This window comes from Idiotropiscis lumnitzeri, chromosome 7 (genome assembly GCF_059441095.1).
Source record: "Idiotropiscis lumnitzeri isolate Australia: NSW breed Sydney's pygmy pipehorse chromosome 7, RoL_Ilum_1.0, whole genome shotgun sequence".
NCBI classification, from domain to species: Eukaryota; Metazoa; Chordata; class Actinopteri; order Syngnathiformes; family Syngnathidae; genus Idiotropiscis; species Idiotropiscis lumnitzeri.
In genome coordinates, this window is record NC_142397.1 from 2415789 (window position 1) to 2437719 (window position 21931).

General features: G+C 41.4%; 5 protein-coding genes across 5 annotated transcripts; 4 read left to right on the forward strand and 1 right to left on the reverse strand.

Moving 5' to 3' along the window:
* Nucleotides 1-463: 463 nt before the first annotated feature.
* guca1c (guanylate cyclase activator 1C) lies at nt 464-3959 on the forward strand. The gene is made up of 4 exons (XM_088300048.1): nt 464-1436; nt 1508-1657; nt 2250-2337; nt 2677-3959. The coding sequence occupies exons 1-4, from the start codon at nt 1242-1244 to the stop codon at nt 2808-2810; spliced, it is 567 nt and encodes a 188-aa protein (XP_088156174.1). The 5' UTR covers nt 464-1241; the 3' UTR covers nt 2811-3959.
* On the forward strand, nt 2889-5011 carry thrsp (thyroid hormone responsive). The gene has a single exon (XM_088300050.1). The coding sequence runs from the start codon at nt 4527-4529 to the stop codon at nt 4905-4907; it is 381 nt and encodes a 126-aa protein (XP_088156176.1). The 5' UTR covers nt 2889-4526; the 3' UTR covers nt 4908-5011.
* An 8-nt stretch (nt 5012-5019) lies between these two features.
* On the reverse strand, nt 5020-6615 carry ndufc2 (NADH:ubiquinone oxidoreductase subunit C2). The gene is made up of 3 exons (XM_088300051.1): nt 6374-6615; nt 5702-5845; nt 5020-5138 (listed from the first exon to the last, which is right to left on the reverse strand). The coding sequence occupies exons 1-3, from the start codon at nt 6510-6512 to the stop codon at nt 5089-5091; spliced, it is 333 nt and encodes a 110-aa protein (XP_088156177.1). The 5' UTR covers nt 6513-6615; the 3' UTR covers nt 5020-5088.
* Nucleotides 6616-7178: 563 nt separating this feature from the next.
* On the forward strand, nt 7179-12383 carry rab30 (RAB30, member RAS oncogene family). Its single transcript, XM_088300504.1, has 4 exons — nt 7179-7464; nt 8427-8525; nt 9128-9395; nt 10217-12383. The coding sequence occupies exons 2-4, from the start codon at nt 8433-8435 to the stop codon at nt 10465-10467; spliced, it is 612 nt and encodes a 203-aa protein (XP_088156630.1). The 5' UTR covers nt 7179-7464; nt 8427-8432; the 3' UTR covers nt 10468-12383.
* Nucleotides 12384-12944: 561 nt separating this feature from the next.
* prcp (prolylcarboxypeptidase (angiotensinase C)) lies at nt 12945-21727 on the forward strand. The gene is made up of 9 exons (XM_088301581.1): nt 12945-13397; nt 16801-16941; nt 17261-17362; nt 17564-17745; nt 17837-17994; nt 18342-18514; nt 20853-21020; nt 21097-21284; nt 21403-21727. Exons 1-9 carry the CDS (start codon nt 13224-13226, stop codon nt 21626-21628), a joined length of 1512 nt encoding a protein of 503 aa, XP_088157707.1. The 5' UTR covers nt 12945-13223; the 3' UTR covers nt 21629-21727.
* Nucleotides 21728-21931: the final 204 nt, after the last annotated feature.

Sequence of the window (21931 nt, forward strand, 5' to 3'; positions counted from 1 at the left end):
GCGCAAAATTATTTCTCTGAACAGATGCTAACGTAAGTAGCAAGTAACTGAAACATGCTAGCGAATTGGCTAACGACTAGCATGGGAAGTTAGCATTGACATTTTGTTTTAGTTTGGTTTTAGTATACAGTGTTTTACTTGTTTTTACATGTGAAGTAATGTTAAAAATGATTATGTTGAAAAATGTTATCTGTGATGAACACTTTGACTGCAAATGATTTCCAAGTTTTTTCAATTATGACAGCAATTTATAATGACTCAAATCAAATCTATTATATAACACAACCGTCAAACAAAGTGCAAAAATCAATTCTACCATAACAAAGACAGTGGATACTGTAAATTAAAAACACAAATGAATTAATACATTTCCTATCGCTTAATAATTATAACCAAATAATCAAATATTTCAAAGAATAAATCAATTCATTAATACAAACACACATTTTCTTCAATTTTTTTCTTTTAATGCTAGATAACTTTTTTTGCCGACAGGACGCAGTGTACAACCAGCCTTCATATTTTTTCTTTAGCTGACACAAACTCAACAAAGGGATTGTATTTCCAACTTGAAAACGCAAATCTCGCTACTTCGTTGGTTGGTATGTAAATGTCAGTTGTCAATGTGCTGAAAAATTGTCGCTGCGCTTATGTGACGTGATGACCTGATCCACTAATGATTCACAGTTGAAGATGAGAATCTTTTTCCCTTCCATACCTTTATTTGTTGCGTGCCGGTTGAAGAGTAAAAATCTTTTTCCTCCTTAATGTTTTTTTTCAAAGTGGCGCCCGTACCTAAAATGCGGCCATCGTATTGCTCAGAGTCACTTCAAAAGCAGCCAGGAAGCAGACGAGCGTCTCTCGTTGTGTTTTGAGTTTAACCTAAAATAGCAAGGAAGTTCAAAAGTGAGTGAAAAGAAAGCTCGCATTCGAGGAATCTCATTTTGGAGGCAAAGAGGTCAGCGTCTTACGGGTGGCCGGCTTCCAAAAACCGTGACCCAGATCATCATGGCGTGTCCCCGGGCTTCTCAGAAGTCTTGTCCCCGTTATCCCATTAAAGGGTTATGTCTGCTTTTGGCTCCTGCCAAGATCAAGTAGATTAAGTTCACCCTCGCGAACGCGGCAGCTTTTCAGTCCGTCGGCTGAAGTCCCATCGCTCATTCGGTTCCCGCCGGGGCTCGTCTTACCGCCGCATCCCGAGGAGCCCGCCTTCCTTCCCGCCTTCCCGCCAACCCGCCGGCATGGGCGCCCACGGCTCCAACCTGGACGACATCCTGGCGGAGGACATGCACCACTGGTACACCAAGTTCATGAGGGAGTCGCCGTCGGGCCTCATCACGCTCTTCGAGCTCAAGACCATGCTGGAGATGAACGGCATGACGGAGGAGGCCAGCAGCTACGTGGACCAGGTCTTCTTCACCTTCGACATGGACGGGGTGAGACCAAGATGATGATGGAGATGTACTCGGAGGATTTAACCCGAGCTAAATTGTGAGGCCTTTTGCAGGACGGCTACATCGACTTTGTGGAGTACATCGCTGCCATCAGTCTGCTTCTGAAGGGAGAAGTCAACCAGAAGCTCAAGTGGTACTTTAAGCTCTTCGACCAGGACGGAAACGGCAAAATCGACAAAGACGAAATGGAGACCATCTTCAAGGTATACCGTCCTTTTCTTATTTTGTTTTTTTTAAGTGCGCAGCTCTGAGGTTCCAAGAAGCGTCGAGGCTTAGTCGAAGCAGACTTAAGTGAATGAACTTGGCACAAGGACAAATCCAGGACTTATTTTTAACCGCACTTAACGCTGCCGGCCTCATCTCAGAGTAATATTGTGCGCTGTAAGGGAAATTGCAAAAGTGTCACAATTTGGAGTTGAATTCAGGTTTGCACGGCCGCAAGACCGTGACGGTTTAAAATTACCCTGTGGAGAAAAATGATTCAATTTCGAAGTCAGTTGTTGCACAGCAGTGAGATCATGCCAAAGCGTACTCAGGCTGTGCCTCCAAAGTGAAAAATGCGAAAGGTGATCCCCTTTGGAATTGCCTTCAAGTTCAAACTCGCGGCACGGCCGTAACACCATGCCGATGTTCATTTACAGCGGTACCTGCAAAAGTGATACGGTTTGGAGTTGAATTTGGGTTTGCGCTCGCGAGGTCACCATCAAAGTTCGGTGTCCCGAAAGGATCGCCGCCCGGCCGTAAAAACGTGCCGTGTACTTTGCCGTGCTTCTAAGCATCCGCATCTCCCAACAGGCCATTCAAGACATCACGAGGAGCTACGAAATTCCTCCCGAAGAGATTGTCACGCTCATCTACGAGCGGATCGACGTCCACGGGGAAGGTGAGATGAGATCACACCTTCACTCTTGCATCGTCAAGAAAGCGTGAATACTGAGAGACGGGCAATTTCCACCTGTAACATTTTGTAGGAGACCAAAAACTCGGAGACAGTCGTAATTTTGGCAATTGAGAAGAGTTGATAGTCATTTGTAATCATACTAATGGGCATCAAAAAGAGATTCATGTTCATGTTTGCGTTCTAGTGAGCATTAAAGAAAGAAGTGAATGTTGAGAGACCAGCATTCAGAAAAAGGCTATCAAATACATAAATTCAATATGCTGCTCATCTCTCAGCAGTCACGTGAAATTTTGGACGCCGTCTTTGTATGGGTCCGCACAGGCGAGCTGACCCTGGAGGAGTTCATCAGCGGCGCTCGGGAACACGCCGACATCATGGAGATGCTCACCAAGATGATGGACCTCACCCACGTACTGGAGATCATCATCATGGGACAACGCAAGCAGTCCAAATAAGGAGCCAGGTGGGAGGCCACCCTCTCTAAAAGTGCGTGTCGGCCCCCGGTGGAGGAAGGCCCGGCTTCTCATTGGAGGACACCTTTTTTTTCTTTTTCTTTTTTTTTTGAAATCCTGGAGGTTCCTTTGAGAAGATGACAAAAGGGAGACACGGATCCAAGAACGCCGCCAGTCTGCTGGACTGCTCTGATTTGCTACAATGTAATCATCAAGAGGCCTCCGAAGGTATGATCCTTCTTGATTTTGAGCAAGGTCAAAGGTCAAAATGGGTTCTTTTATTTCCAGCAGTCGCAATTGACGACGGATCGTCTTTAAACTCGCAGGCGTGGCTGTCCGACTGGAAGGTGGGACCCCGATTGATTTTGAAGGGTCTGACACAAGATGACCGAAGTTGTCAAAATTAAAAAAAAAAAAAATCTGTGCACGGGCAACATTTTTAGTTCATCAAAATTTCAGGATGCGGAAGCTTAGAGCCTTAGCGATTTTGAGAGACGGGAATCCTTTTGATTTTGAAAGAAATCCAGTTGTTGTAGTTTTTTTTTTTTTTTTCTCGAATGACTTCTGAGACAAGATTGCCAAAGTTGTCGAAGTCAGATGTGAAAATAATCAACGAGCAATGAAAAAAACCCAAAGGTCCCATTTTCCACAGGTTTGAACATTTTCAGAGCTCTTAAGTTGTGAGGCCCTCTTATTTTGAGTGGAAGGACCTCGACTGATTTTGAAGGGGCATCTGATACAAGATGAAGCCAATGTATGAGGTGGTGCTTGTCTTCAAATTTTCGGATTTCAAAGACGGCCAAATTAGTTGGAGTCAGATGTTACCTGATAGCAAGTTTCAACCCTTTTGCTTTTGATCGAGCACATGATATTCAAGTGAAATGATTGTTGTTGTCAACATGCAAGAGCACAAGTTATTATGATCGATAGTCGACTCTAGCTGGCCGACATCTAAATGGGTTCAACGTCTGTTGATTTGGGAGTGATGATGTAGGTGACTAGTGCTGTACTTTATTGTATTCGAGGGTGCAGGTGTACCTAATGTTGTGGCCGCTAACTCTATGTGATCATGTGACCATGTATGTGCTGTTTGTTTTCAATGTTTTCTGCTTGGACTACGATGTTGCCTTAATAAGACCGCTCTTCACACTGCGTCCGTTTGCTGAGTGTTTCTTTGATGCTGCGCCAGACGGGAAAAATGATTTGGTTTGACGTAACAGGACACACGTTAAGACTCAAAGACCCCATGGACAAAATCCAAAAGGTCGGCTATTTTTTGTCAAATTCCAGATTGGGTTTAACAAACTCGTCAGGATTTTTTTTTTTTTAGCAAATTTTGCCAGGTCAAATTGGCTGCGTTTACTGGTGGATTATTTTAAATTAGGTAATGCGTTCCTCATTTTATTACTTTTATTATTATTTAAGGTTTTTTTCTCATTGGTGGGTTTCTTTTTTTGGCTGGCTACATTTACTGATTTTAGGAAGTCTTGCAAAGTCAAACGCTGTTCCGTTGGCAGCTCCTTTATGTTACGTAACTTTTTTTTTTTTTTTTAATAACAGCGTACTTACAGTACATGATGCTCAACTCAAACAAGAGATAAGCATTGACTCCAAGTAGCACCCGGGGTGTTGCCAGATGAGTCGCCTGATGTTTTTGCTTACATAACCGCGGCACTTGTATAAAATCGGGACGAGCCCAGATCTTTCGGCGGTGAAAGCATGCAGTCTGCCGAGTTTCATCCTAACAGCCTGCTGCCGGCCTTGAGGACCTACAGCTCGGCGGTAGGTCGCATGGAGCAGACGGTCCTCCTGCCGTGCTTGCTGCGAGACGTCCCGGCTGAGGAGGAATCTCCGCGAGATTTGTACGGCGACTACATGATGCTCAAGGCGGTGAGGGGCGCGCTGGAGAGCGGCCTGATGCACCCCAAGGACGTGAAAAAGGAGTCCATGGTCCTCGTGGACGAAGCGCTGCTCGAGCTGGAGCCAGAGAGCCTCCTGCGCTTCCACCTGAGCGGACTCAATACCCTCATCAGCCAGCTAACGCGCAGGAGCCACAGGCTGACGCAGAAGTACTTGGACATCATCGGCATTAACAATTAAATGGGAAATTATTTAAACCGGTGGACACTAAATTATAAGGGACAGAAGTTTAAAGGAAAAAAAGTGAATTTATCTGTATGAGTGAATAAACATTGCAAAAGAGACGATTGGATTATGTTGTAGTCCTTTTACTGGATTATGTACAGAAGAATATTGGGTAGAAACGATGTGACATGACAGCTTAGCGCACAGGAATGAAAGGCTCCACAATCTCAGCAAAGGTCTTCTTTTCTGGTGGGGAAACAAGAACAAGGAGTTGATTACTTGCATAGCAACAAACACATTTTTTTATTTTTTTCCTAAACAAAAATAACTCCATCCATCGTCTGTACCGCTTATCCTCACAATGACATACAACCTTATTTTTTAGTTTAATATACTAGTAAATATTTTATATTTTATAAATTTTTTCATGTATTTTTTTCTAAATGTCGACCATATACTGACCAATAATATTTATGTATAAAAAAAACTTCTGGGTTGTTTTGAGGCTTAATTTTTCTAATTAAAAAATACAAATTTATCTCTCAATGCACTAAAATATATTTTTACATACTTTGGATATTGTATTTACAATTTAGGTAATAAAACATTTTAGAAAAAAAAACTAAACAAAATATACTTTGTATTTAAAATAACTTAATTTCATGCATTAAAAAATCCATACAAATGAGTTGAATTAAGTTGTCATAGTTAATTATTTTTCAATTATATGCAATAAATACTTGATCAATTAGTTTACACATACCGAAAGCCAAAAGAAACTTTGTTCTCAACAAAAGAAGTCAACTCACCCTTGGGTGCAAAGTCGTCCGGGTGCAGTTTCATGTACTCGGTCATGTCTCGGTCCAGTTTGGCGTGCACATAATTTTCATATTTAGTCAGGTGGTAGCCGATAAACCAGCCGATAGTCGCCATCAGAAACTGTCGATGAACTCCTGTCAAGACATTCAAAATTCAATATGTGCTCAAATCAATTTACATGAAAACCACAATTTGGGTAGGTCCCCCCAAAAATAATAATAATAATAATAATATTCCCTTTATTAGTCCCACAATGGGGAAATTCGAGATTCGAACCCAGGCCTCCTGGGGAGACTGGGTCCTGAACGCGGCGCCTTAGACCACTCGGCCATCCTGGCATAAATAGATTAACAAAAAAGGGACTCCAATAAAAAAACTACAATTTAAAAGCAAATAATCTACATTAGTTAAATTCGTTGTTAAACATTTAATCAAACACTCCATTGCATTCCAGTATGACACCATCAGTTATTTTTTTTCTTGTATTAACTGAGCACATGCTTAGAAAATACATTTAAAATGAAACGGGTAGTGAACATTACAAACTAGAATTAATTGCTGACTAAGTTGTATAATTAATTGACTTTGAATGAAATTGATTGACTTCTCCATTCAAGTAAGTAGATGGGAGGGATGCAAGCTAACATGCTAAGCGTGCTAACCTGACTTTAGCGGCGGCCGGTGGTTGATGGCATTCTGGAGCATGGCGGTGCACCAGCCCACGCAGGCCAGCCACACCGAGTTTCGGTTGACGACGCCCGGCGGGGGGAGCCCCTTGCCCTCGTCCGGAATCAAGCCCATGACCCACAAAATCCAAAAGACGTCCTGCGGTCTTGTGTTGACCTCAGCGATTAGCAAACACCGTCCAGTAAACTTCCGCCTTCGGGAGGAAGTCAGGGAAGTGACGTCACGGAAGACAAATAGGAAAGGTTCGGCCGGAAACAAGGCTGATGAAATTTAATATTGGTTTTGGACTAAATACCAATAAAAAACAAACAAACAAACGAACAAACCCACAAGCAGGTACAAATGACTTGAATACAAAAATAATAGGAGTTAGTTCGGATAGTTAGTATAAGATAAGCCAATATATATATTTTCTAGTATGCTTCGTTTTTTGTTATGTGTAAATCAAAGCAATTACCCCTATGAATAAAATTATACGATAATGTCAATAAACTAAACCAACTACAGCTTTTAAAATATATTTAAGGCTATCTTTTTTAAATTAAAGGTCTGGAAATGTGTTAATCTATAGTTTTCTTAGTTCTAAAAAAAATAAATAATGAAAAAATACGAACACGAATGTTTAGTAATATGTTTATTATTGGTAATTATGTGTTTTTCATGAACAACTTGTTTTTATTTTGTCATTTGAATTTTTGTAAGCATTTTTACAATTTTCTTTATGAAGCACATGCTTCTTTAAAAATGTTTTCTCCTCCCCCTACCTCCCTTTTTCTAAGTGATGAGCTTGCAGCGCAGTGTTCCGTTAGGCGAAGACGTCATTGAAGTGCAGTCCTCCTCCTCCTCCTCCTCCTCCTCCTTCTCGTCCATCAAAAGAAGGAGGACACCCACCAGCTACCACCCACCAACCACCAACCACCAGCCGCACAACAGGAGTTGTGCTCCTTTACTAGCCCGCAGCCAGCCGCGCCGTCCTGTGCCGTGCTCGTGTGGCCGCTTGATGAGGTGACCTATGCATCGCGAGTAGCCGTCAAAAGCGGGGCCATCCCCTCTTCGTTCTTCTGAGGTAAGTGTCAGACGTGTGTTGTTTTGCTCCTCCATCGGGCTTCCTCGCCACAAAGGAAAAGAGCCAAAATGGCCTGGATGGAGCCAAAATGGCTTCACTCGGTGGCTAGCTGCTCGTTAGCTGTCATCGCCGAAAATGTTCATAAAGTCGAGAACCGTCTTTCGTTTGCGCGAATGGAGAAATGGTGACTCCGAGGGTCACTTAAAAATGAAGCGACAAATAAACAGAAAACTGCTGTAGTCCGATTTATCAGCACCTTTCCTCAACTTGTTTTGTGCAACGCTAGCCTCACCTGATGCATCATATCGTGTGCGACACTTGTACATTGATATTGAAAATACAATAGTGCCTTGACATACGAGTCTTAATTAGTTTTGTGACCAAGCTCGTACTTCAATACACTTGTGCTGATTTGTGGTTTCCCGAAGTAGATTTTTCTCGCCGTTTTGGGGGTCAGGCCAAAAAAAATCAAAGTATGAGTTTGGCCCATCTTGGTGCTAAGGAACTACAGTGGGATGGGAATTGAGCCCTGCTGCCCACCCCACGCCCCCCCCCCAAAAAGAAATGCAAGTAATTGACGCCTAAGCTTTGTAATTGCATATAAATGCCACAAGATGGTGGCAAAACAATCAATTGCATTGGACAAGACTATGGCTTGAAAAATGAAGAGTCTCCCCTCACCTCAACAAACAATTCTCCAAAATGGGCCCAAAGCATTTTTTAAGTAAACATGGCTGGGGTTGGTATAATACAAACATCAATACATGAAGTCGGTCAAAACTAATACTAGTTGTTCTTTGCTGAAAATAAACAATATATGTCTGTGAGTATTAATACTCATAACTTTAATTTTGTAACATTATTAATTGTGTTTATATTATACAGTAGTGACATATTTTTAATTGTCTCTGAGACTTCTTGAAGACTCAATGATGATAATTTCATTTTGTGCGTTTCTCTAGTTGAGCATGAGTATGGAGGATTACGACTACCTGTTCAAAATTGTTCTGATCGGGAACGCCGGAGTCGGGAAGACATGCCTCGTACGCCGCTTCACTCAGGTTGGTGTGATTTAAACAAACACAAAAAAGAATGTAGTAAAAATAATAATAAATCATTCATATTGGTGTTTATGTATGTAGCAATTATTTTTATCATGCCATTTTTTTCCTTACACATTTGTCCACCAATTCAAATCATTCCAACGACAAAATATCGGCAAAAAAACAAAGTTTTCCAACTCTGGGGACATTTTTCCACTCAATTCCAAGTTTTCCACACACCAAATTCCTTACTTTTCTAAATAATATTCCATGTTTTTTTTCAAATAAAATGCTCCAATGAAGAGCGATTCTACACATTTACCTCCTTCCACACAAACCATTTGGTCCCGCATTCAACGCTTCCACAACATTTCACGTTGGCCTCAGCTAGTCAGCATTCACATGACCACATTTACAAATAAATCATTTCTTGTCTGGGTCAAACATTCCCAATTTTAAAAAGTTACTTAGGAACATAAACTGAACTATTCTCAAAATTCTCACAATCCGTTTCCTAAAGTACAAATGCAACTATATTGAAGAGAAAAGTGAAATACAACTCAACTGTACTTTGCCAATGTTTCAGTCGCGCGTGTCAACTTTTTCTCTGTTTGCTCCAGGGCCTTTTCCCGCCCGGGCAGGGCGCAACTATCGGGGTGGACTTCATGATTAAGACGGTGGAGATTAAGGGTCAGAAGGTGAAGCTGCAGATATGGGACACTGCGGGCCAGGAGAGGTTCCGCTCCATCACTCAGAGTTACTACCGCAGTGCCAACGCCCTCATTCTCACCTACGACATCACCTGCGAGGACTCCTTCCGGTGCCTTCCCGAGTGGCTGCGAGAGATCGAGCAGTATGCCAACAACCAGGTGGTCACCGTGTTAGTCGGTGAGTGGCCTTAATGATTACATTTTGAAAAAAAAAAAACGGGAATACTTGTTTGTTTCTTTACATTCTATTTGATAATATTTCTTTTTTTTTTTTTTTATTAGCATTCTTAGCAACTCTGATTGCATTTCTAGACATCATCAGCAAGACAAACATTTAGTGGCGCAAGACAAATACATTTGGAACAAAGTTTATTGTTGCATCGCTTTGAAATTGAGATCAGCATCGCTTTTGAGTAGAAGATAAAGATTTGAGGATTTATGAGATGACGAATGTCAAGACAATTTGAGGCTTTTTATGTATGGGATCTATTAGGGATACTCAATGCTACTCTTTTTTCCGGACGATATCAGTATGAGTAGTCATTCTTTGAGTTTACAGCAATACAGAGTAACGTTATCTCTAGTATTTTTGATAATGCAATGACAAAAAAAAATGTGAACAAAGACCTTTCTTTCTGACTATGATGGTTCGGAGAAATGTCAAACAGGCGCAGTATAAGAGGACTTACTCAATGTCAGATTTGTATTTTTTTTTGCCTTAAGTATCGGTGGCCGGTATGGACAGTTTCCACAAATACCGATACCTTAAAATAAGGCTGGCATTGGCACCGATATCGATATTTGGTATCGGTACTCGCCCGTCCCGAAATAAATAAATATTGAAATCTATATTTATGAATCAGCAGATTATAGAAAAAATAAAATGAATTTTTACGTCATTTTTTTGCCAAATTGCAATTTGAAAATTGCATTTTACGACTTTGCAATGTCCATTTAACTTCGCAAAAATAATTGACGGTCTTTGGTCGTCTTGGCCAGGTAACAAGATCGACCTGTCCGAGAAGCGCGAGGTTGCGCGGCAGCGTGCCGAGGATTTTGCGGAGGCGCATCGCATGCTGTACCTGGAGACCTCCGCCAAGGAGTCGGACAACGTGGAGAAGCTCTTCCTGGACCTGGCCTGCCAGCTCATCCGCGAGGCCAAGCACAACAAGCTGGACGACAACGGCGCGGCGCCCGCGCCTGGCGAGGGCAAGACCATCAGCTACCTGAGCTGCTGCAGCCTCAACTAGCGCGGCGGCGGCGATGGCGCGGCTTCCTCTCCCGTCGTCGTGGCAACCAATCACGCCGCCAAGTCTCGGTATTCACCAGCAGTGTTAAAAACGCTCAGCCAGGTGGCATTCCGTTGCCGTTTCCGTTGCAGAATGTGCTTTCTTTCCGAATATGTTGCACAATTGTCTTGCCCTCCTGGAAAGCCGTTGCAGCGTTTAGTTCATACCTTGCACTGCCATGTACTAGTATCCTTTGGCCCTCACAAATAAGACAACCCGGCATACTTGCAGGACCACTAGGATAAACGGTTCGGAAAATGGACGGAACGACTGCACTGTAGTACAATAACTGCGTCTTACTAGTTGCCCAATTGTGCTACTAGTTCACTGGATCGTTTTTACTAGTGAGAATATACTAGTACAGTTTAAGATGGATATCAAGAATATTGATAAAAAGGTTACTAGTACGTTCTTTATCATCACTGCTAAGACAATTCGGCGCACTAGTAGTATGTTTGATTTTACTAGTAATGTTTTTTCCACTACTGTATGACATTACTGCGCACTAGTAGGACAACGTCAGCATTCTCGTAGCACATTTTCATGTTACTACTGAGTGGACCTTAAAGTCTGTGTATTAGTCCACTCTTTGTCATTACAACAAAGATAAATCAGCACACTAGTAGGATATTGAGTAACCGCTTGTACTACTAATAGAATTATACAATTCTACTAGTTATCATCTTTTGCGTTGCTAATAGTTCCAGTATCACGCCAAATGCCAACTATTTTGCCGAACAGAATTAACTTAGTCTACTAGTATACCACAATACTTCTGCTAGTGTGCTTTTTTTTTTCTTACAAGTGAGGGCAAAGATAACTAGTACCCAGACCTTAAGCTGCAAATAGTGCCTCCCGAGTAACATGTTGTTTTACGTTTATACCAAAGTTGTCCTACGAGTAAGGACGAAGAGCGTACGCGTGCATGAAGCTTTCAAAGATGGCACACTTGTAGAACAACTAGACTGCACTAGTAGAACTGTGTCTTATTCTGAAAGTTATTTTCTGTCCTGTATGACAGTTCTGCACGCTAGTAGGACAACCTTGGCATGCTACTAGGACAAAATCATGTTAACTCGTGAGGCGTAACTTTTTTTTCTAAGCATCTGGCGTAAAAATGTTCTAGTTAACATCTAGCACCTCACTGATTGTACTAGTAGCGTACAGATGTCAACGAGTGCTGTTTTTTGTCACTAGTAACCAAGGTTGCCCTACTTGTCTGAAATGATGTCATACAGTAGTGGAAAAAAAGGTTACTAGTACGACCAATTGCTTTGAACTGTAACTAGTAACCAGTGAGCAAAGAGCATACTAGTACACGGATATGGCTTTCCATACGCCCTTGCGCCTTGACGAACTGTGAAATATTTTGCCTCCTACTTGCTGCTACAGTTTGGTATTAGCCAGCGTGAATCAGCATTTTATTCCTTTTTTTTTTCTACATTTTTTCGGAGGTTGTACTCGTGCTCTGGAAAGTTTTAACGGACTAATATCTGTTTTGACGCCGGAGACATGGCCTCCTGTGGTGTAGTTTGTGTATAGTTGTGTTTCATGCGCTTCCCAGCATGTTTTTCTCCACAACTGCGATGTAGTGCTCATGTATTTCTCACAAGTGTAACGTACTGTACTGCACACACACACGCCGGATAACTGCACACATTTTTTGTTACTGTTACAATTTTTTTGTTGTTGTACAAACTTAGCACTTTGCTTTTTATACTTTAAATGTTTTTAATTTTTTTTTAATTTTTCTTTGCCGTTACTTAATGTTAATCCCTTGGATTGTGGTAAACGCAGTAGGAAAACACTACGGGAAGGGTTGTGTGTATAAAATATACTCTAAAGTACTCTGTATAATATTAAATAATCCAACTAAATGTAGTGTTCATGTTTCTCTAATGAGCTTTATGAAGCATTCTTTATTTATATTACTTTTATTATAATTATTATTTTTTTATTTCACATGGGTTCTCAATTTATTTAAACCCAGTACCATCATTATGACCGTTTAAAAATAAACGGCCGTTTGCCGCTCCAAGAACTCCCTTCCCATAAACTATGAAGTTATTAGTAGGTCCAAATAAATATAATAATTGTGATATGGTAATGTTCAAATATTTCATTTTTCTAAAAATATTTAATTCTTCAAAATTAGAGACATGAAATGGGAAAGGAAAAAAAAATCTTCCTCTTATCAACTCAAACAAAATGAATGAGAACTACAGTCAAGGCACACTTCCAAACATAATTTTACAATCCGCAACAAAATTCGATTCAAAATCCTAATTGCTAATTTATAATCAAAATGGCCTGCAATGTTTTAATTTGACAGTCAAGATGGTTCCGCCAACTTTTGGAAGAATACTTTATTTCAACCTTTAATTTTTTAAATGGCTTCGCAAAGAACTACAAGTCCCATGAGCCTATGCGGTTTGTGGATTTAAATTTAGCCACGTGCTATGCTGACGGCTAGCTAAATTGATGATGAAATGTTAACCGAATGACGGTTTGGAAAACGCCCGAGAGGAAGCCAACGCTGTTATTCATGCTGAGTCGATGTTCTCGTGAGATTTATTTCTACTTAAATGAGAACAACTCGAATGTCTGCTGACAGCACACATTCACTTCCTTCTTCCTCCTCGCCTTGAAGCGCCTCATCCGGTCTTCTTCACCCCAAAATGTGCTCACGACAGGCGTCTTGACAGCGCGGCACAAAGATGACGCTAAGAGCCGGGAAGGCACTTTTGGACGGAGCTGGAATTAGCTGCGTGCTTTTGTTGTTTTTGGGCTCTTTACACGCCTTCAAAACGCAACTGTTCCGCAAACATGGATGCTCCTTCCACTCCCCCGAGATTCCCGTCCGCTATGAAACTTTTTACTTGGACCAGAAGGTGAGTTGAACTTTTCTCAATGCCCGAATTCTTCCCTGTAATTTAAACGTCTTTATTGTCAAGTGTACTCGTTTTATTATAAAAAAATAAATCACTTTTAAACATAAAGGGTAACAACTAGAAATTTGCAGTTTCTTTACTAGGTTTGGTTTGAATGCCGAAGGTTCTCGCGACATTTTCCAGGTAGGCTCACCCAAGCCTCCCATTGGCTGTGAGTTGCAAAGATGATGGCATCAATGCACCCCGGATGAGTTTAACTTCTTTTTTAGTTTTTATATTTTACATTGCACAACAAAATCTCCCTTGTACTTTAAATGTTTAAAATAAATGGTGTCCTTTTCTCAAAAATTAACTTTGCAACATAAATGGATGACATTAAAAGCTACAATTATTTAAACCGGTTTGGTGCGTATGCTGAGATGTGGTTGGCAAACTCAATTTATTGAGGACTATAATTTTTTTTCACTGCCTTCAACTCATTTTGACAAAACAATTGCACAATGCTTCTGATGGAGTATTCATTTTAGGCTTTGGGTTGTTATATGGTGCTTGGATTATTATTATTATTTTTTTTATTTTATAGCTATGCATCGGTGCCATTCCAATATTTCCTTTTGCATCTGAAAACACAACAGACCATTTTATTTTTGTTAATAGAAAAATGTGTACATTTCAATTAATTTCTATACAAATGTACATCACTCCAAGTCTCTCAAATGTGGCGTACCTAATCTGGACTAATCATATCCGATTAGGCTGTTCAGCGTGTTTGTTGGAAGTGTTTGATTAAATTCAAAGATAAAGAAAAGAGGCAAAACCTTTTTTTCCTGAGATGAGCATATACAACATTGGAGCATAGTCCATTATGTTTTGTGAAGCCATTGCCACGTGATTTACAAATGTAGAACAGAGAAGCTCTTCGAATTATTCTTTGAGCAACGACCGTCTACGCGGCTGACTGGTCAGCAACATTTTAAACGTCCCCGCCTGCATCGCAGCAATTCTATTTGGTGTTCCAATCATTGCAACACTTTTTCAACGCTCTTAATATTGTCGAGGTCGCACACGTGTTGTCTGCGCACGAGAAAGTGTTTCCCTTCACTACGTCCTGTAGTAAAAAAAACAAAACAAAAAAAACACAATCAGTGTGTTGTTGTTCCCTCTTGGCTCGCTGCCTAAAAGTTTCCCTGAGGGGGAAGTTAAGTGCTCTTCTTTCAGGTCTTGACTGCTACCTCGTGTTACATAAAATAAATGGTTTTAGTTTTCAGGACATTTTTTTATTCTCTCTCTCTCTCTCTCTCACACACACACACACACACTCTCCCTTGTGGTCCGAAATGACATTCCCAAGATGAGCAGGGGATCACTTGATATCATTTTTATGACATGGTTGAGGCGTTGTGCAAACACTCAGCTATTGTAATGCGTTAAGGCTAAAAAAAAACTAACATTGATGTTGTGTTCATAAACATTGTAAGCTTTTGAACAACATATATTCGAACAAAATCTGTCCTAACATGCAGACAGAACATATAATAGTCACTTTCATATATCCTTTATCCTCTAGGGAAAAAAAATCCATGTGTCGTTTGGCTGTGTGTATTATACTGCCGCCTGGTGGTCAAATTGTGCACACCAGAAGAAGCGACACACTGTGGCATGAAATTATGATGCATAAATTGCTTAATTCTTTGCATTCTATTTTATTATGTTATTATGAGTTGTTAAAACTGGACTGCAGTGCTGTTTTTCATATTCAAAAAAAGCCGTTAGAAAAATTTTTTTAGGGTGTGTGGCACGGATTTTGTGGCATTTCCAATAATTCAGATGATAAATCAAGACACTGTTGCATCTCAACATTTTTGTGCCTTGGGGGTCACACTTACTCCACCCACGCTCAGCATCCTTCCTCATCAGTGCGCCCATTACGAGCACTTCCTCCATCCTGATGCACATTGTCTTGTCCCCGCTCCGCGACACAACTGATGCAATTTCCATTCGTACGAGCCACAAAAAGGGTCAGCGGTCAGGCCGCTTTTGTTTTCAACACACCGTTTGCGTGATGATACTCATCTCAACGGGAAATCCTATTTTACTGCCGCACAGCAAATGGACAGATGTTAGTAAAGCGTAATTCTCATAATGACCACACAGTGGCACTACTTTTCAGGCAAACATTTTGAGTGGGTGGGGTTTTTTGGTAGGACTGGGGGGGCTTGGAAAACACCGTTTTGGCGATCATGTGAATCTTTGTTTAAAAAAAAAAGTATTTATTTTAGGTGATTAGAACACAACCCCTCCAAAACTCACTTGGTAGTGTATCTTAGAATGTTAGACAAGCCCCTAACACCAATTTTTTTTTTTAATTGATCGATTGGCTCAGAAATGTCAGACACGTCTTCTGAATAACTGCCTGCACGAAAAAGTTTCAAGTACCAGTCCAAAAAAACGCTTTGGCGCCATCTGGTGGCAGCTTTGTGCCAAGGAACAATGTTGAAGTGAGGAGTTTCATTCTGACAAAAGTTGGGCTTTTCCACTTCCTTGATGCATCTCAAGGCCATTGCAAACATTTTTCAGCCTCTCACATTATGCAGTGTGTCCTGTTTATTTATTTATTTATTTTTAAACAATATCTGCAGAGTTGACCTCCGCCATTCGCGGGAAATAATCTGTAATTGGTATTTTTTTTTGCCAAAAATTGGCATCTGCCTCAAAAAATCCACATCAGTCGGGCGCTAAAAAAAGGATGCATTCAAACAACAAAAAAAAAATGAGCGCTGCATCTCATCATTATTATGATTTTAAAATCAGTGAGCTGAATTAAAAAAAGATGAATCACGGCAAATATGAAACTGTGACATTTTTAAAAGACACAAGTCAGAGTAAAGGACATTTAAAGATTCAATAGCGACAAAAAAAAATACAAGGCACCTTTTAAAGGACACACCTCCACATTTAAACACTTTGTTCACACAATTACAGTGCACATGACCCCACGGGGGTATGCCGCCCTGCCAAAGGTTTTTTTTTTGTTGTTTTTTTTCCTCTCTTTTCCCAACGCTCTTATGGTCCGCCGACACGCTGCCAAGCCGAGGCTGAATGGATGCTTTGAATCTTTCTGCTGTCATTGCCTGCTAAAGTTACTGCCTCCTTTTGTATCCAGCGACCGGCAAAGAATGGTTGTTGGCAAAATAAAAACGTTTATTCTGGAAGTGTCTGGGATGTTTGACCGCGATGTCATATACAGTGGCCTGAAATAATGACTGAATTTATAAATCGGGTTTGGAGCGCCAAATTCAGCATGGGATTAAAAAAAAAAAAAAGAACTGCTACCCCCACTGTATGCTTTATAATGCTAAATATGAAGGTGACATGACTGATTTATTTCATTTTTTCCTCCCAGATTGACCATTTTGGCTTCGTAGAAGACGGCACTTTCAAACAGCGTTACCTTGTGGCTGACAAGCAGTGGCGCTCGCCGGGTGGTCCCATTTTGTTCTACACGGGCAACGAAGGCGACATCACCTGGTTCTGCAACAACACCGTAAGTTGAGCCGTCATGTCAGGAATCCATTTTGGCATCGCCCCCAAATACATCTGCTCCCTAATAAGAATTAAAAATAAATAATAAATCAAGCAAGGGTTCAGGTCCGACTGTAAGAATCTAATTATGATTAGAATTATAATTATATATAATATAATTATTATTAATTATTATTTTATTATTAATTTTACAATTTATTATTATTATTAATAATGATGTGTATTATTTTATGTTAATTATAATAATATACTTCTATTATAATTATAATATAATAATAATTATGATAATTATACTAATGACTGTCCTTATTCTGGTCCAGGGCTTCATGTGGGATGTTGCTGCAGAGCTGGGTGCTATGTTGATTTTTGCAGAACATCGCTACTATGGAGAGTCGATGCCATTCGGAGCCGACTCTTATCGCGTAAGTACATACGCTGATTTTTCTGATTTATTTATTTTTTTTCTGATTTGGAATGACATGCGGGACAAACATAGCACCTCAATAATATTCCGATTTTTGAGTGAGTTGATTTTTGTGAAAAATGCAGAATATGTGTTCTTGCATTAATGTTGGAGAGCCCTTTGCTCTGGAAAAAAAAAATGTCCTCTTGTTTGTCTGCAGGACAGCAAACACCTGAACTACCTGACAGCCGAACAGGCCTTGGCGGATTTTGCTGTCCTGATCCAGAATGTGAAGCTCAGCAGAGCCGGAGCCCAGCACAGCCCGGTCATCGCCATCGGGGGGTCGTACGGCGGCATGCTAGCCGCGTGGTTGAGGATGAAATACCCCAACGTGGTTATCGGGTAACAACGACACTTTCGATTGACACTAACTTGTCCCAAATTAGTAATCCATTCCCAGTATGATTTTTAAATGTAATTATTTTCCTCCCAGTGCTCTGGCCTCCTCCGCGCCAATATGGCAGTTCTCAGGGATGGTGCCATGCGGCGACTTCTCCAAGGTTGTCACGCAGGACTTTGCTAAAAGCGGACCTAACTGTGACGCAAGCATCCGAGCGTCTTGGCGAGCCATCAATAACCTCTCCACCACCGGTAAGATATTACGGGACGGCTGTGGAAGTCGACAGATGGTTCGCGTTACTCGTCGATGAGACAATTAAGAAAAAAAAGAAATTACAAAATAGCTCATTTTAATGGTGTCGTATTTTAGTTTAATGGAAAGTAATTGCTAATTACTTTGATCATTTTTTTTATACCTTGTTTAATTTAAGATTGCCAAAGTCCTCTAAATTTCAGCCCCTCACCAGTAAATATTCTCCGACTTCTGTCGTCCTCCATGAAAGCTGACCTTGCGTTGAATCAAAATGAAACATTTGGAAAACAAATCCGCCTTTTGTGCCCATCGTCTGCCACGGAATCAAACGTCTTCTGGTGAGCAGCGTCGGGTCTGGAGTGGTTGTCCGCCGAGTTCAGTTTGTGCGCGCCGCTGAAGAGCCACAAGGACGTGTTGGGCTTCAAGAGTTGGCTCCAGGAGACGTGGGTGAACCTGGCCATGGTGGACTATCCCTACAAGGCCGACTTTCTGCAGCCGCTGCCTCGCTGGCCCATTCAGGTATCGGAGCAAAACGATCGTGGCGTCCGGCGAGATTCAAACGACTTTCAAATCACGCGGCTTGTTTGGAAGGACAGTGCTGGAGTCATGGTGGCCCCAGATATTCTTTTTTAGAGGACCCGCGAGGACATATGTCCTGTTCTGCAATTAATACTTTTCAGACTCGACTATAGCGACATTGTGGCTGTAAATTTCACAGTGTGTACAACTTTTCAAAACAATTGTCAATTAAAAAAAAAAAAAAAGACTTAACTCTTTTATTCCCCGAAACGCATATACTTGAATAATAATTAAATGAACATCCTTGCATGCAAAAGTTAAATCAAATTGATTCTAAAAATGATTACCATCTTACAGGAAAATGATTACACTTAAATGTTATATAAAACGGAGCTGTAATTAGGGAGTACTTCTTTCTTGTACCACTAGAGGGAGCCTGTTTGACAAATGTGTTGCATCTACCACGCTTTAGTGTCGTGTAGCGTATTTAAGTGTGCGTACATTATATAGCGTATATAGTTGTACGTATTTTGTGGTGTTGATGTATTGTCGAGTGATTAGAAGAATGTTGATTATTTTATTTATTTTTTTATTTTTAATCCCCCCCTCGTAGTGTTTTCTACGCAACAGTTCGTCCACGTAGCTGTGTGTGTGTGTTGTCATAAGAAGGCGCCCGAATGTCTCCTTGTTGTTTAGCAGACTTGCTCTATGGCCGGCCTGTAAACGCTTTTGTCACATAAAACGCGCTGGGGCCTGATTTGCATGTGAAATTCGCCGGGATTTATGGCAGCCATGTCGGAACAAGGGGAGGGGCCGCGCGTTGGCTTTAGCATCTCGACCCGATTAGAATGCAAAAAAAAAAAAAAAAAAAGCTCTTTGGTTTCCGTCCATCACGGCTTGGACTCAAAGTGTTCCCCCCAAAAATACTCACTTGTAGTTTACTCATATTTAAGTTAGAATATATACCTGTGAGAATTGTGACATCGTCTGTCTGCATGTGCTGCAAGTTTCTGTGACTGAAAAGTTTATAAAACGTCATCAATGCTAGTTTTGTTAGCCTGTCTATGGCGTTTTACATTGTGTGTTAGCATTATGCTAGCAGACGTTCGCCAGTTTTTCACTTTATGGTTAAAAAAAACCAACTTGTAATTCTGCCAATAACAATTTGCTGCCATCCAGCGCTCGTAACTTAAATTTTTGCTCACAACTCAAGAAAATAAAAGTGCAAATTTATTGAAAGCTGAGCTATGGATAAGTTAGGCTTCACAGTTGGAGCAGTCAGAGTGCTAAAATCTTTTTTCCCAGTTGACCCCCACACAAAAAAAAAATAGCCCTGGTGTTTTTGTAACCCCGTGAGTGTTGTTACTGAGGCTTTTGTGAGCGGACTTGTTGGTGGTCGATGGATGAGGACGGCGGAGGAGACGTCCAAGCGAAGATTTACACCATGGAAGAAAAAAACAAAAACAAAAAAAGAGCAGCGGAAGGGTGGGGGTGGCATCTTCTGCTCACTTTTCAGCCAGGATTAGCTTTATACATTCATCTCTGCCAACACCTCTAAGCCCTCAATGGGCCCTTCTCACACTGGCTCACATAATCACATTAGCTTTGTCATTAAAAAAAAATCTTCTCAGCCTAAAGCGCTTACGCCGTCCATAGGGGTCGCATACATTAGCGGAACCTCCCGATGACCGTTTAGCGTTCCTTGTGGAGACACGGAGCCTGAGGGAACGTAGATAATACCTGCTGAGTGGGACGTCAGGGGGGGGTAACGGGGGAGGGTAGCGTGTGACGAGGTCAGGTGGAAGCGAGGCGCTGGGGTCAATCGGCAGACGAAAGTTTTGCAAAGAAAACAACTGTGAGCTATTTGCGGCGGGAGAGGGAAGAGAGAAAAACGGCAAGCAGTTGACACCATCTCCTTCTTTGGCTAAGGGTTGAACAATTGAGGATTTTTTTTTTTTATCTCCTCATTAGAAGCCCAAAGATATATTCAAACGTTCATCCTTATCTGTGCAACCAAACAGAAAAAAAAATGTTTTTATTCAATTGAAAAGTCTCGGGGTGAGATTAATTTTTATTTTTTTTTTTTTTTTTAGCTCTTTGCCAATTAACCATGCAAATGCATTATTAAATAAATTAACCAATAATTGATCATTTTTTAAAATAATGTAACAAATAGAATAACTTAATTTTTTGGTCCCTTTTTTAAAAAATGATTCGATTTAAAAAAAAAAAAAAAAGAACAATAATAGGTGCAAAAGCTGATCTCCCTGATCGACCACCATTTGGATTTTAATCGAGCAGCAAATTCGATTAATGGCAATGTTTTTGTGCTTTCCAGGTCGCGTGTAAGCATCTGGCCTCGGATTCCTCCGCGTCTGATCAGCAGCTCCTTCGCGGCGTGTCACAAGCGGCCAAGGTCTACTACAACTACACCGGAAGCGCCTCCTGCCTCAACACCTCCGAGACGGCCACCAGCAGCCTCGGCATACTCGGCTGGGATTACCAGGTGAGGGTTGTCCGTTTTGCGTCACGGCGCCGAAATGGATAATTCGATCACATGTTAAACGACTTCTCCTCCTCAGGCTTGCACCGAGATGGTGATGCCCATGTGCACCGACGGCGTTCGGGACATGTTCGAGCCCGCCGAGTGGAACTTCCGGGCCTTCTCGGACGAGTGCCACGCCATGTTCGGCGTCAGGCCGCGAGCCGACTGGGCGGGCGTGGTTTTCGGCGGCAAGGACATCGCTTCGCACAGCAACATCATCTTCAGGTAAGCTGAGAGGAATCGATTTTTGTTGAACTAGAGCTCACAGCGCTCTTTATGGAAACAAGTCAAGTTACAATTGGCCCTGTCCTAAAGTCTTAATTCTCTGCCTGCCGTGTCCCAGTAATGGCGGTCTGGACCCGTGGTCTTCCGGCGGGGTGACCCACAACCTCTCCGATTCTCTGGTGTCCATCATGATTCCGGACGGCGCGCATCACCTGGACCTGCGCTACGCTAACGATCAGGACCCCCCTTCCGTACGGGAGGCCCGCTTGTTGGAGCTGAACTATTTTAGGAAATGGATCAGACAGGCCGCTAAAAAGCACCCAAGAGTGGCAAAGTCTGGATAAAACTTTTTTTCTTTAGTGTTTGCATCAAATGCATTTGATTTTTTTTATACACAAATCTGAATAAAAGCTTTAATAAATCTCCCCAAATCTGGATCCATCTGCCAATTTTCTATCGCGTTTGTCCTCATTTGGGTTACGGGTGAGCTGCAGCCTCTCTGCCGCCGATTGACCATTTGTATGTTGGTAAGCATGTTAATTAAAACTAAGACAAATAATTTAAACCAAAGAAAAATGTATTAATCCGTTTAGGGGACCCTGAAAATCCTTGGGCTGCATTGTTAAATTATGGCGGAAGTGACGCAG

What these genes read in the sequence shown, in the direction of transcription:
- ndufc2 (XM_088300051.1), bottom strand. Translation starts at nt 6,512, where the DNA reads ATGGGCTTGATTCCGGACGAGGGCAAGGGGCTCCCCCCGCCGGGCGTC. An exon ending in CCGGCCGCCGCTAAAGTCAG is followed by an intron (nt 5,846 to 6,373) that starts GTTAGCACGCTT and finishes ATGTCTTGACAG; the next exon opens with GAGTTCATCGACAGTTTCTG. An exon ending in GGACGACTTTGCACCCAAGG is followed by an intron (nt 5,139 to 5,701) that starts GTGAGTTGACTT and finishes TTTCCCCACCAG; the next exon opens with AAAAGAAGACCTTTGCTGAG.
- rab30 (XM_088300504.1), top strand. Translation starts at nt 8,433, where the DNA reads ATGAGTATGGAGGATTACGACTACCTGTTCAAAATTGTTCTGATCGGG. An exon ending in TCGTACGCCGCTTCACTCAG is followed by an intron (nt 8,526 to 9,127) that starts GTTGGTGTGATT and finishes TGTTTGCTCCAG; the next exon opens with GGCCTTTTCCCGCCCGGGCA. An exon ending in GGTGGTCACCGTGTTAGTCG is followed by an intron (nt 9,396 to 10,216) that starts GTGAGTGGCCTT and finishes CGTCTTGGCCAG; the next exon opens with GTAACAAGATCGACCTGTCC.
- guca1c (XM_088300048.1), top strand. Translation starts at nt 1,242, where the DNA reads ATGGGCGCCCACGGCTCCAACCTGGACGACATCCTGGCGGAGGACATG. An exon ending in TCACCTTCGACATGGACGGG is followed by an intron (nt 1,437 to 1,507) that starts GTGAGACCAAGA and finishes GGCCTTTTGCAG; the next exon opens with GACGGCTACATCGACTTTGT. An exon ending in GATCGACGTCCACGGGGAAG is followed by an intron (nt 2,338 to 2,676) that starts GTGAGATGAGAT and finishes GGGTCCGCACAG; the next exon opens with GCGAGCTGACCCTGGAGGAG.
- prcp (XM_088301581.1), top strand. Translation starts at nt 13,224, where the DNA reads ATGACGCTAAGAGCCGGGAAGGCACTTTTGGACGGAGCTGGAATTAGC. An exon ending in CTTTTTACTTGGACCAGAAG is followed by an intron (nt 13,398 to 16,800) that starts GTGAGTTGAACT and finishes TTTTCCTCCCAG; the next exon opens with ATTGACCATTTTGGCTTCGT. An exon ending in CACAGCAACATCATCTTCAG is followed by an intron (nt 21,285 to 21,402) that starts GTAAGCTGAGAG and finishes GCCGTGTCCCAG; the next exon opens with TAATGGCGGTCTGGACCCGT.
- thrsp (XM_088300050.1), top strand. Translation starts at nt 4,527, where the DNA reads ATGCAGTCTGCCGAGTTTCATCCTAACAGCCTGCTGCCGGCCTTGAGG.